At 52.4% G+C, this 13,379-nt stretch overlaps 2 protein-coding genes across 2 annotated transcripts in view; both read left to right on the top strand.

The window, feature by feature from the left end:
• The window catches only part of SPMIP6 (sperm microtubule inner protein 6), a 27,386-nt gene extending 20,518 nt beyond the window's left edge, over nt 1-6,868 (top strand). The window contains exon 4 of the mRNA XM_074394993.1: nt 6,792-6,868. The gene's annotated coding sequence lies outside the window, so the exon portion shown is untranslated. The remainder of the gene's footprint in view (nt 1-6,791) is intronic.
• MYORG (myogenesis regulating glycosidase) lies at nt 6,850-13,379 on the top strand. Its single transcript, XM_010331737.3, has one exon. The coding sequence runs from the start codon at nt 6,850-6,852 to the stop codon at nt 8,992-8,994; it is 2,145 nt and encodes a 714-aa protein (XP_010330039.1). The 3' UTR covers nt 8,995-13,379.

Raw genomic sequence — 13,379 nt, 5'->3', positions numbered from 1 at the left:
TTCCATTCAAAGCCCTATCCCTACACCCAAAGCTCTTGATCTCTGCTTCCAGGAGTCCCCATCATAGCCCTCCAAAAGCCTCTCTGCTCAGACACCCTGGCTGCACAAGGGTGTGCCCCCCACCCCAAATCCAACTGGTCAAAACATAATTTTGGAGGGTCTCATGACCAAGAAATTTCAAGGTGCAAAACAAAGCCCTTCTCTGCTCCTCAGGGAGCGAGAAGGCGGGCATTCTAGAATCTCTGGGATCTTTGGTATTTTCCTTTCTGCATCAATGATATGAAACCAACTGGGTGCAGTGGCTCACACCTGTAATCCCAGCACTTCAAGAGGCCAAGGCAGGAGGACCACTTGAGCCAGGAATTCGAGACCAGCCTGGGGCAACAAAAGGAGACCTCTTCTCTACAAAAAATTTAGAAATTAGCAGGGCATAGTGGCATGGGCATGTGGTCCCAGTTAGGAGGCTGAGGTGGGAGGACAGCTTGAATCAAGGAGATCTAGGCTGCAGAGAGTCATGTTCACACCACTGCACACCAGCCTGGGTGAGAGAGAGAGATCCTCTCTCAAAAAAGATAAGACCAGGCGTGGTGGCTCATGCTTGTAATCCCGGTACTTTGGGAGACCAAGGCAGTGGATCACCTGAGGTCAGGAGTTTGAGACCAGCCTGACCAACACCGTGAAACCCCGTCTCTACTAAAAATAGCCGGGTGTGTTGGTGCATGCCTGTAATCCCACCTACTTGGAAAGTTGAGGCAGGAGAATTGCTTGAACCCGGGAGGCAGAGGTTGTAGTGAGCGAGCCTACATCGCGCCATTGTACTCCAGCCTAGGCAACAAGAGGGAAACTCAAAATTAAATAAATATATAAATAAAATAAAATAGAAAACAGAAATGAAACCTCAAAGACTTGCACACTCCCCGGAGATGGGGGCATGGCGGGGCACGCCCACTTTCCCGAAGCTTGGGCATTTCTTTTTTTTTTTTTTTTTTTTTTTTGAGACGGAGTTTCGCTCTTGTTGCCCAGGCTGGAGTGCAATGGCGCGATCTCGGCTCACCGCAACCTCCGCCTCCTGGGTTCAGGCAATTCTCCTGCCTGAGCCTCCTGAGTAACTGGGATTACAGGCACGTGCCACCATGCCCAGCTAATTTTTTGCACCTTTAGTAGAGACGGGGTTTCACCATGTTGACCAGGATGGTCTCGATCTCTCAACCTCGTGATCCAACCGCCTCGGCCTCCCAAAGTGCTGGGATTACAGGCTTGAGCCACCGCGCCCGGCCGCTTGGGCATTTCTAACCAAAGGCTGTAACTAGGAGGAGGGACTGGACCCTATAAATAACTAGTCTGGGGGTGGCGGTCAGGGAGACGGGTTGTAAAACACCAAGCAGAAACCGGTCTTCTCAGTCTCTGACCTCGGACACCTCTGGTTTGGACCGGTGGGAACCGACAACTTGTTTTCGGCTGGTTGGAACTATAGCTCCCTTTGTGGGGCCCTTGATTGGAAGCACACTGCATTGGGCGCTGAGATACTCCCAGAATTCTGCCACCCCTTTTCCATATGGGAAAACTGAGGGCTTGTGAGAGCGTTATACCCATATGATGGTATAACGTTATATCGGTATACCTTGCCCAAACTGGGAAGGAAGGAATTCCAAAGGCCAGCCCTGCTCCTTTACCCTGAGGCTCTCTCCCTCTCATCCTCATTCCAAACCTAGCCTAGGGGCACAAGAACCCCAACCTTCCACAGCTGCTCCTTTCTGCAGAACTACATGTCCCAGCAGGCCTGGAGCTGAGCCCCGCCCGCTTGTGGGTAATCAGTAGCCTAGCAGGCGCGGGCCGGCCGGCGGGAGGCAGAACCCGGGGGCGCAGGACTCAGCAAGCCTGAAACGCCAGGGGCAGAGCACAGAGCAGTGAGAGGAAGGTGGGGCTGAGGGGCAGGGCCTCAGGTCCGCCGCGTGATAACCTGGGAGGAGAGGTCGAACGCCAGGGGCTGGGCTGGACTCTGAGGCTCGAGGCGAGACTGGATGACAGGGGCGTGGCCGAGGAGCCCCAGGGCGGGGCCCGAGGAGGGTCTCAGCTGTGTCCTGCCAGGCAGCACCCCGCGCGGCGCGGCGGCAGCTCCACTCTGGCTCAAGCGGAGGGGATCGGCGGGAAGCTCCTTCACCCCCTACTTCTGCCGGGCTGTAGCTGCAGTGGGTGAGCCCAGCGGGAGGGCCATGGGGGACGGGAAGCTACTGAGGGAGCACGATTTCTGAACTTTCGTTCCCACCGATGAATGGGTGGAGCGAGCCTAGACACCTGGGCCCACCCCACGGCCGCGATTCCCGATTCCCGATTCCCTCCGGCCGACAGGTCCCTTGATCTCGGCCGGTCCCTTCGGACAGTACAGCCTTCGGGCGGGGTGCTGAGGGGGGATGTAAGGTATTCCAGGCTGTGTAGACAGTCACTCGATCCCGCAGATCCCATCGCCGTGCAGGAGAGGGAGATGAGCCGGATCGAGTTGCCTTTGACATTTCCATCCCCCACTGGGAACTGTGTCCAACTAACGATTCTACTAGGAATGGCCTCCCCTCAGTTGAGCAGGGCGGGGCCCTCCCCCTCAGACCAAACTAGCCGTGGCAGCCAAGACTGAGGTTGAGTGTCCAGTGGGGAGAGGCTCAGCAGGAGGAGAGCCCAGGGAGATCCGCCCTGCAATCTCCACCTGCTAGCACTAGCCTTGGGTTGGCTAGATGGCGGAGGTGGCAGATTTCAGAGGTCTCTGGTGCCACTGTTAACAGCAGAACCACAGAGTTCCTCCCCCAAAGCCCAGGTACTAGATGCCATTAAAACTGCCCTCTTTGCTGCCTCTAAGAGGCCCTGAGGTCGGCATGGAGCAAGCAGCAGCACCAACCCTTGAAAAAAACAGGCCTCACCATGCCATGTCCATCTGATGGAAGCCAGTTCCACCAGCTCAGCCACAGGGCTCCTTTCTGCTACTGCATTCAGGCAGCCAGGTCAGACCATTACCTCCCATTTCCTCTTAAAACTTGTGCTGTGGGGAGAGGAGCTGGGATTTTAGATCCAGGCAGCCTTGCTACCTGGCAGACTTCAGACAAGTTCCTTTTTCTGTTTGGGCCACATTTTCTCATCTGTAAAATGGACACTGCAGCTATGTCTGCTATATCACACTGTTGATAGAATTGGATGCTGTGGTGGCATTTGGGAGACTATCATGGTGCCTGAGGTGGGTGGGTGCCCAGGCCTGTGGGCTTCTGTCTTTCATTAAAGAACCTCAGATCCTGGAAAATAAAGATTCGCAGAACCTAACTGTTGGAAAGGACTTTTGAACCCACTTTGGTGGCCTCTTCATGCCTCCAGGGCTCATGAGATAGGCTGACTTCATGTGAAGGTTTTGAGGATGAGGGAGTCTCTCTCTTCAGATACTGACCCTCTCTCTCCTTATTTCCTGGGTGCCCATAATGTGGCTTTGGTTGTGTTGAATGAATGAATATAAACTCACAAGTGTGATCTGAGCCACCTAAGGCCTTCTTTGGGTTCTGCTCAGCTCGAGGGCATCAGCTAAAGGCCACTGGTTGCATTTTCCAGAAGGAGTTTTCCACTTTGGGAGGCTGAGAAGCTGTATCTATATAGGATTAGGGAGGAAAGCTAAGTCATTGTAGGCTGAGAGGAAGGGACTAAGAGTCTGTTAAAGATCAGCTAGGACTGACAAACTGAAGCAACTGGGGGCAGAGGGAACTCAGAATGAGGCCCTGAGCTAGCACCTTGTGGGGCGTGCCTCTGGGAGGAGCTGTGTATTGACATTTAGGATCAAATTCTGCTCCACACCTTGCGTTCTTCAGAGTCTCTGCATAGGGGAAGTAAAAAATCTGAGTAGTTCCGGCATCTCCTTGGAAGTCCCTGGGGACTTAGAGACAGACACTGGCATCTGGGAGGAGGTTAATTACTGTTTGCCAGTCTCCTGTTCTTCCCCCGAGCTGGAGCAGTTGGGCAACTGTTGGCTGGCTGTGTGTATGCCTGTGTGTGCACCTGGCTGGTACTATTTCTTTGTTGGACTCTGATCTAAAGCCTTGGACAGGTACAGTCGGTGGCCTTGAATCGCAGACTGGGACACAATTCTTCCTCTGAGCCTGTTTCCCTGTAATCATATCTGGACTTCTAAAATTTTTATTTATTTTTATTTTTTGAGATAGGGTCTTACTTTGTCGCCCAGGCTAGAGTGAAGTGTCACACTCTCAGCTCACTGCAACCTCAACCTCCTGGGCTCAAGTGACCCTCCCATCTCAGCTCCCCCCACCAAACCTGCCCAAGTAGCTGGGTCTACAGGTGCATGCAACCATTCCTGGCTAATGTTTTTTTTTCTTTCTTTCTTTCTTTTTTTTTAAATATATTTTTGGTAGAGACAGGATTTCAACATGTTCCCTAGACTGGTATCAAACTCCTGAGCTCAAGCAATCCACCCTCCTTGGCCTCCCAAAGTGCTAGGATTACAGGCGTGAGCACCATGCATGGCCTCATATCTGGATGTTTAGCATATAGTGTGTCAGAGTTTATGTGTGTTAGGGGTAATGATGGGTGTCTGATCCCTGGAGAGCAGGTAGGTGGAGGAGGTGTGTTGGTCTGAGCTAGGTGAGTGAAATCTCTTGAAGCAGGTGGCCTAAAGGATTTAGGTTGGGGAAAAAATTAGCTTGGTAGTCACAAGATAGGCCAGGCTGGAAATGGAGTCAGAATGGTAGCTGAAAACACATCATGCCTCAAGCCTCTAATGCAAAGCAAACACTTTTAAATTTCATCATGGGCCAGGCGCAGTGGCTCACACCTGTAATCCCAGCAGTTTGGGAGGCTGAGACAGGTGGATCATGAGGTCAGTTCAAGACCAGACTGGCCAACATGGTGAAACCCCATCTCTACTAAAAAATATAAAAATTAGCTAGGCATGGTGTAATCCAGCGACTTGGGAGGCTGAGGTAGGAAAATTGCTTGAACTGGGACCCTGTAGGCAGAGGTTTAGGTGAGCCGAGATCTCGCCACTGCACTCTAGCCTGGGCTACAGAGCAAGACTCCATCTCAAAAAAAAAAAAAAAAAAAAAAAAAAAAATTCATCATGGGAGTAATGAGCTCTTGAAGCTAGGAATAGACATGGTTTAATAAGTGCTTTAGAAAAATCACTATGGTTGCCAAGATCAGAAGGCATTGATAAGAAAGAATTTAGAAGCAGAGCGTCCTATTGGGGGAATAATAATACAGTAATACTGGGGAGAAGTGACAGCACCCAAACTATGACAGAAACAGGACAGTGGGTGAATGGTAGAAACAGAGCTAGGAAGTAGCTGGCCCACAGATGTGGTGCCAGGAGCAGAGCAGGAAGGTGAGAAGGGAAATGGACTTGGTGATGGATGGCTGAGAGCTGGGTGAGCTTGAGAGCAAAGAGAAGCAGATGTGAGAAACAAGTGACCTCCCATGCCAGGCTCCTGCCCCAGACCCTAATGTCCCAGTCCTACCTCCCTCTAAACCAGGCCCTGGGGCTGAGTCTGGCTTTGGATATCTTCTTTAATCTCCAGATTTCATTTGGCTTTTGACTCAAGATAAAAATCCACTCCTGAGCTGTTCTCCCTTCCTCCCTCCTCTCACCCTCTGGGGACAGGGAAGCTAGCCTACCACCCTGTTAAAAGTATCAAGGAGGCCAGGTGTGGTGGCTCATGCCTATAATCCCAGCACTTTGGGAGGCTGAGGCAGGTGAATCACCTGAGGTCGGGAGTTTGAGACCAGCCTGACCAACATGAAGAAACCTCGTCTTTACTAAAAGTACAAAAGAAAAAGCCAGGTGTGGTAGCACATGCCTGTAATCCTAGTTACTTGTGAGGCTGTGGCAGGAAAATCACTTGAATCTGGGAGGCGAAGGTTTCGTTGAGCCGAGATCATGCCACTGCACTCCAGCCTAGGCAACAAGAACAAAACTCCAACTCAAGAAAAAAAAAAAAAAAAAAACTCTATGGGAGTCAGCCACGGTGACTCACGCCTGTAGTCCCCGCACATCTGGAGGCCGAGGTGTGTGAATCACTTGAGGTCATGAGTTCGAGACCAGCCTGACCAACATGGTGAAACCCCGTCTCTACCAAAAATAAAAAAAATTAGCTGGGTGTGGTGGTGTGTGCCTTTAATCCAGCTACTTGGGAGGTTGAGGCAGGAGAATCATTTGAACCCAGGAGGCAGAGGTTGCAGTGAGCTGATATCACAGTACTACACTCCAGTCTGGGTGACAGAGGGAGATGCCATCTGAAGAGAAAGAAAGAAAGAGAAAGAAAAGAAAAAAAAGGAAGGAAGGAGAGAGAGAGAGAAAGAAAGTCTCAAGGGGCTGGCTGAACCATCTCCTCTCTCTCACCCTGGCCATCCACACCTCTAGGAGAGCAGTTTTCCAGTTCCGTACCCGTCTCTTCAGCCCAAACGCCGCCATGTGTGATACGGGGAGGCCTGGTTTACCCTGTGATCCTGCAAAGTTTCCCGACCCTCTCAAGGTTTGTTTCTCCACTAGGAAAATAAGGATGCTTGCCATCTCCCAGCACATGCCCCGCCCCCCAGTCACAGTCCTAATTTGGGCAAGCATTAGGAACCATGAGAAAGGGTGGCTTAGACATAGATTGTCCTGGTAAAAGTCTCACCTTTGCCACTTGTCAGGCCTTCAGGTTCCAGTATTCATCTTCCCAAAGTATACGCCTCTTCTTAGCTTGAGGCAGCAAAGGGAAATAACATGGGATGAAAAAGCTCAGTTCCATCTTTCTCTCCTCCTTTCTGAGCAGGTTGAGATGAGCTCGGTCAGATGGCTGCACGGCCCGCTCCTTTCTTAGCAGGCCACTAATGCTCCAGAACTCTCAGGAGAAGAGCCAGGCCTACCCTCGCCACCGCCGGCCTGGCTACTACACAGACCGCCAGAATCCGGAGGCCGTCGCAGCCGCAGCTATGTACACCTTCCTGCCCGACAACTTCTCGCCTGCCAAGCCCAAGCCTTCCAAAGAGCTGAAGCCGCTGCTGGGCTCCGCGGTCCTGGGGCTGCTGCTGGTGCTGGCCGCCGTGGTGGCCTGGTGCTACTACAGCGTCTCTCTACGCAAGGCGGAGCGACTTCGCGCGGAGCTGCTGGACCTCAACGCTGGCGGCTTCTCCATCCGCAACCAGAAGGGCGAGCAGGTCTTCCGCCTGGCCTTCCGCTCCGGCGCGCTAGACCTCGATTCCTGCAGCCGCGACGGCGCCCTGCTGGGCTGCTCGCTCACGGCCGACGGGCGGCCTCTGAACTTCTTCATCCAGACGGTGCGGCCCAAGGACACGGTTATGTGCTACCGCGTGCGCTGGGAGGAGGCGGTGCAGGGCAGGGCGGTCGAACACGCCATGTTCCTGGGCGACGCGGCGGCGCACTGGTATGGTGGCGCAGAGATGAGGACGCAACACTGGCCCATTCGCCTGGACGGCCAGCAGGAGCCCCAGCCCTTCGTCACCAGCGATGTCTACTCCTCCGACGCCGCGTTTGGGGGCATCCTTGAGCGCTACTGGCTATCTTCACGCGCGGCCGCCATCAAAGTCAACGACTCAGTGCCCTTCCACCTGGGCTGGAACGGGACGGAGCGCTCGCTGCGGCTGCAGGCACGCTACCACGACACGCCCTACAAGCCTGCCGCCGGCCGCGCGGCAGCGCCCGAGCTGAGCTACCGAGTGTGCGTGGGCTCGGACGTCACTTCCATCCACAAGTACATGGTGCGCCGCTACTTCAACAAGCCTTCGAGGGTGCCAGCGCCCGAGGCCTTCCGAGACCCCATTTGGTCCACATGGGCGCTATACGGGCGCGCCGTGGACCAGGAGAAGGTGCTGCATTTTGCACAACAGATTCGCCAGCACCGCTTCAACAGCAGCCACTTGGAAATCGACGACATGTACACACCCGCTTATGGCGACTTCGACTTTGATGAGGTCAAATTCCCCAATGCCAGCGACATGTTCCGCCGCCTGCGCGACGCCGGCTTCCGCGTCACGCTCTGGGTGCACCCATTTGTCAACTACAACTCGTCGCGCTTTGGCGAGGGTGTGGAGCGCGAGCTGTTCGTGCGCGAACCCACGGGCCGGCTGCCCTCGCTAGTGCGCTGGTGGAATGGCATCGGCGCCGTGCTCGACTTCACGAACCCGAAAGCCCGCGACTGGTTTCAGGGACACCTGCGGCGGCTGCGCTCTCGCTACTCCGTGGTTTCCTTCAAGTTCGACGCGGGCGAGGTCAGCTACCTGCCGCGAGACTTCAGCACCTACCGGCCGCTGCCGGACCCCAGCGTCTGGAGCCGGCGCTACACTGAGATGGCGCTGCCCTTCTTCTCGCTGGCGGAGGTGCGCGTGGGCTACCAATCACAGAACATCTCCTGCTTCTTCCGCCTGGTAGATCGCGACTCGGTGTGGGGCTACGACCTGGGGCTGCGCTCGCTCATCCCGGCGGTGCTCACCGTCAGCATGCTGGGCTACCCATTCATCCTACCCGATATGGTGGGCGGCAACGCCGTGCCCGAGCGCACAGCCGGCGGCGACGTGCCGGAGCGAGAGCTCTACATTCGCTGGCTGGAAGTGGCCGCCTTCATGCCCGCCATGCAGTTCTCTATCCCGCCCTGGCGCTACGACGCAGAAGTGGTGGCCATCGCACAGAAGTTCGCAGCCCTACGGGCCTCGCTAGTGGCGCCGCTGTTGCTTGAGCTGGCGGGCGAGGTCACCGACACGGGTGACCCTATCGTGCGCCCCCTTTGGTGGATCGCGCCCGGTGACGAGACAGCTCACCGCATCGACTCGCAGTTCCTGATTGGGGACACGCTGCTCGTGGCGCCGGTGCTGGAGCCCGGCAAGCAGGAGCGCGACGTCTATTTGCCCGCAGGCAAGTGGCGCAGCTACAAGGGCGAACTTTTTGACAAGACGCCGGTGCTGCTCACCGATTACCCGGTCGACCTGGACGAGGTCGCCTACTTTACCTGGGCGTCCTGACCCAGCCCAGGGCCCGGGAACCATAGAGCCCCCAGCCTTCATGCAGACCTCGAACCCTCCCTCACACCCGCACCGTGTACTCCCAGGAACCTCCACCTCTATACCACCCATTATGTGGCTGCCGACCTAAATGTGATGGAACCAGCTGCTGAAGGTGAGGTCTGGGGAGGGGGCACTGAAGCAATCTCCTGCTCCAACCGACAATCCTGACTGTGCCCTTCCCACTCCCGCACGCTCACACCGGTCTGCAGAAACCTCTTCCCTGGGGTGGGAGCCAGAGAGCTTAGAGGAAAAAGGTCAGCTCTCTTCGTGTTACACATAGTTGGGGTTTAAAAGCACAAAGAGAAACCCCTCCATCCTGGCCTTGGTGGCCATCTTTGTCCATCTTAGGTGGGGACTTGATTTTATTTAAGGTCCCCAAATAGCCCTCACCACACTTAGAAAGTATGCTTTCTTAGTGTTGGAAGCCAGGCCCTTAGTTCCCAGCACTCACCTGAACTGTGGCTGATTTGGTCCCAGCCCAGCTGGAAGAGAAGGTGTTTGGCTAACTGAAAAGGAGGCAAGAGGTCCCCTCCCAGGGAACAGGAGGACTGGGCTTAGCACAGAGCCATCATCATGTTCCCTATTTGTGAAGAGACTCCTAACACTGCACTAATCCATTTGCGTACATACATAGGTTCAGCCCTGGGCCAGATGTACCTGATAGAACAGACTTGCAGAGCCATGCAGGCCAGACTTTGTGCCTTAACCTGTGTGCGTGTGTGTGTGTGTGTGTGTGTGTGTGTGTGTAAGAGAGAGAGAGAGAGAGAGAGAGAGAGAGTCGCATCGTGGGTCCCTGATCTATGAAATGAACACAACCTCTCAGGCTGGTTAATCTGGAGGAAGGAGGCATGGAGCAAATCTGAGGTTCTGATTGCTGAGCCAGCCTCCTCCCAGGTGGTTTCCCTGGGACTCTGGTAGGAAATAAATAGCCCTTTTAAGATTCCTCAGCTGCCTCACTCCCAGCACATGTCCCTGGAGTGTGGCCTAGAAGGGAGTGATGTTCCTATTCTGGTGATCTGTGCTGCTTCTGAACACAAGGTACATGCATACACTGACAACTACCAATAAACAGACAGGGGAAGGTCTTTCATGTCAGCGATTTTTTTTTTTTTTTTTTTTTTTGAGACGGAGTCTTGCTCTGTCACTCAGGCTAGAGTGCAATGGTACAATCTTGGCTTTCTGCAACTTCTGCCTCCCAGATTCAAGCGATTCTCCTGCCTCCGCTTCCCAGATAGCTGGAATTGCAGGCACACATCACTATGCCTGGCTGTTTGTTTGTTTTGAGACAAGAATCTTGCTCTGGTGCCAAGCACCAGGCTGGAGTGCAGTGACGCGATCTTGGCTCACTGCAACCTCCACCTCCCAGGTTCAAGCCATTCTCCTGCTTCAGCTTCCTGAGTAGCTCGCGCTACAGGCACATGCCACCATGCCCAGCTAATTTTTGTCTTTTAGTAGAGACAGGGTTTCACCATGTTGGCCAGGATGGTCTCGATCTCTTGACCTCATGATCCACCCGCCTCGGCCTCCCAAAGTGCTCAGATTACAGGCATGAGCCACCGTGCCAGCCATTTTCTCTTTCTGAGAAGAGCAACCTCAGCAGAGTGAGTTTTTTCTGACTTTGCAGATCAGTCTGGAGAAAAGTGGCATGCCAGAGCAGGTAGGTGGGAAACAGTGTGGACTTCAGGCTTCCATCAACAGCTCTGGTAGCAGAACCAATCCCCCACCCCCTATAGAATGTATCCTTTTGCCACCTGATATGGTTTGGCTGTGTCACCACCTAAAACTCATCTTGAATTGTAGCTCCCATAATTGCCATATGTTATGGGAAGGACCTGGTGGAGATAATTGAATCATGGGGGCAGTTTCCACCATACTGTTCTGGTGGTAGTGAATAGGTCTCACGAGATCTGATGATCTTACAAAGGGTTTCCCCTTTCACTTGGCTCTCATTCTCTATTGCCTGCCACCATGTAAGACGTGCCTTTCCACCATAATTGTGAGGTCTCCCCAGCCAGGTGGAACTGTGAGTTCATTAAACCTCTTTTTCCTTATAAATTACCCAGTCTTAGTTATGTCTTTATCAGCAGTGTGAAAATGAACTAATACAGTAAATTTGGTACCAATAGAGTGGGGTGCTGCTGTAAATAACCAAAAATGTGGAATAAACTTTGGAACTGGGTAACAGGCAGAGGTTGGAACAGTTTGGAGGGATCGGAAGACAGGAAAATGTGGGAACGTTTGGAACTTCCTAGAGGCTTGTTAAATGGCTTTGACCAAAATGCTGATAATGATATGGACAATGAAATCCAGGCTGAGGCAGTCTCAGATGGAGATGAGGAACTTGTTGGGTACTGGAGCAAAGGGAACTCTTGCTATATTTTAGCAAAGAGACTGGCTGCATTTTGCCCCAGCCCTAGAGATTTGTGGAACTTTGAACTTGAGGGAGATGATTTAGGGTATCTGGCAGAAGAAATTTCTAAGCAACAAAGCATTCAAGAATTGACCTGGGTTCTGTTAAAAGCATTCAGTTTTCAAAAGGAAACAGAGCATAAAAGTTTGGAAAACCTGCAGCCTGACAGTGAGATAGAAAAGAAAAATCCATTTTCTGAGGAGAAATTCAAGCCTGCTGAAGAAATTTGCATTAGTAACAAGGAGCCAAATGTTAATCACCAAGACATGGGGAAAATGTCTCCAAGGCATATTAGAGACCTTTGCAGCAGCACCTCCCATCATAGGCCTGGAGGCCTAGGAGAAAAAAATGGTTTTGTGGGCCAAGCCCAGGGTCTCCATGCAGTCCAGGACTTGGTCCCTGTATCCCAGCCACTCTAGCCATGGCTAAAAGGGCCCAAGGTACAACTTGGGCCATGGCTTCAGAGGGTGCAAGCCCCAAGGCTTGGCAGCTTCCACGTGGTGTTGAGCCTGCAGGTGCACAGAACTCAAGAATTGAGTTTTGGGAATCTCTGCCTAGATTTCAGAGGATGTGTGGAAATTCATGGATGCCTAGGCAGAAGTTTGTTACAGGGGTGGGACTCTCATGGTGAACCTCTCGTAGGGCACTCTGGAAGGGAAATGTGGGGTTGAAGGCCCCACACAGAGTCCCCACTGAGGCACTGCCTAGTGAAGCTGTGAGAAGAGGGCTACTGTCCTCCAGACCCTAGAATGGTATATCCACTGACAGCTTGCACCATGCACCTGGAAAAGCCACAAACACTCAACGTCAGCCTGTGAAACCAGCCAAGAGGTAGGCTATACCCTGTAATGCCACAGGGGTGGATCTGCGCAAGACCACGGGAACCCACCTCCTGCATCACTGTGACCTGGATGTAAGACGTGGGGTCAAAGGAGATCATTTTGGAGCTTTAAGAGTTAACTGCCCTGCTGGATTTCAGACTTTAACAGGCATTTCCCCCTTGTTTTGGCCAACTTCTCCCCTTGGATTGGGTGTGTTTGGCACTAACTTGCCTTTGATTTTACAGACTCACAGGCAGAAGGGACTTGCCTTGTCTCAAATGAGACTTCGAACTGTGGCCTTTTGAGTTAATGCTGAAATGAGTTAAGACTTTGGTCTGCCCTTGGAAGCTGCTGGCTAATGTTAAAATTTTTTTAAACAAAACATTAAAAAAAAAAAAAGACTTTGGGGAACTGTTGGGGAACTGTTGGCATGATTGATTTTTAAATGAGAGGACATGAGATTTGGAAGGGTACAAGGAGAGAATGATATGGTTTGGCTGTACCCCCACCCATATCTCACCTTAAACTGTAGCTCCCATAATTGTGGGAGGGACCTTGTGGGAGATAATTAAATCATGGGGGCAGTTTTCCCCATACTGTCCTGGTGGTAGTGAATAAGTCTCATGAGATCTGATGGCCTTATAAGGGGTTTCCCTTTTTGTTTGGCTCTCATTCTCTCTTGCCTACTGCCATATAGATGTGCCTTTAGCCTTCCACCGTAATTGTGAGGCCTCCCCAGCCACGTGGAATTGTGAGTTCATTAAATCTCTTTTTCTTTATAAATTACCCAGTCTTGGGTATGTCTTTATCAGCATTGTGAAAGTAGACTAATACACCACTCCTCCACCTTCTTTATTTTCTCAGTGTGAAAAATGCCTGATGAAAGCTTTGGGGCCCCTCACAGATGCACAACTCAAGTGCCGATTCTAGGACTCATTTATCAGCTCTGTTAACTTGAACAAGCTGCTTAACCTTGCTGAGCCTCTGTTTTCTCATATGTACAATGGTGATAATAATGCCTACCTCCCCAGGTTGTTGTAAGAATTATAAGCACAAATGTATGTAAAGTGCCTGGCACAAAGTAGGTGCTCAATAAAAGGTAGTTATTATAA

Source organism: Saimiri boliviensis, chromosome 2 (genome assembly GCF_048565385.1).
Source record: "Saimiri boliviensis isolate mSaiBol1 chromosome 2, mSaiBol1.pri, whole genome shotgun sequence".
Lineage (NCBI taxonomy): Eukaryota > Metazoa > Chordata > Mammalia > Primates > Cebidae > Saimiri > Saimiri boliviensis.
This window is presented reverse-complemented; position numbering and strand designations above follow the sequence as displayed.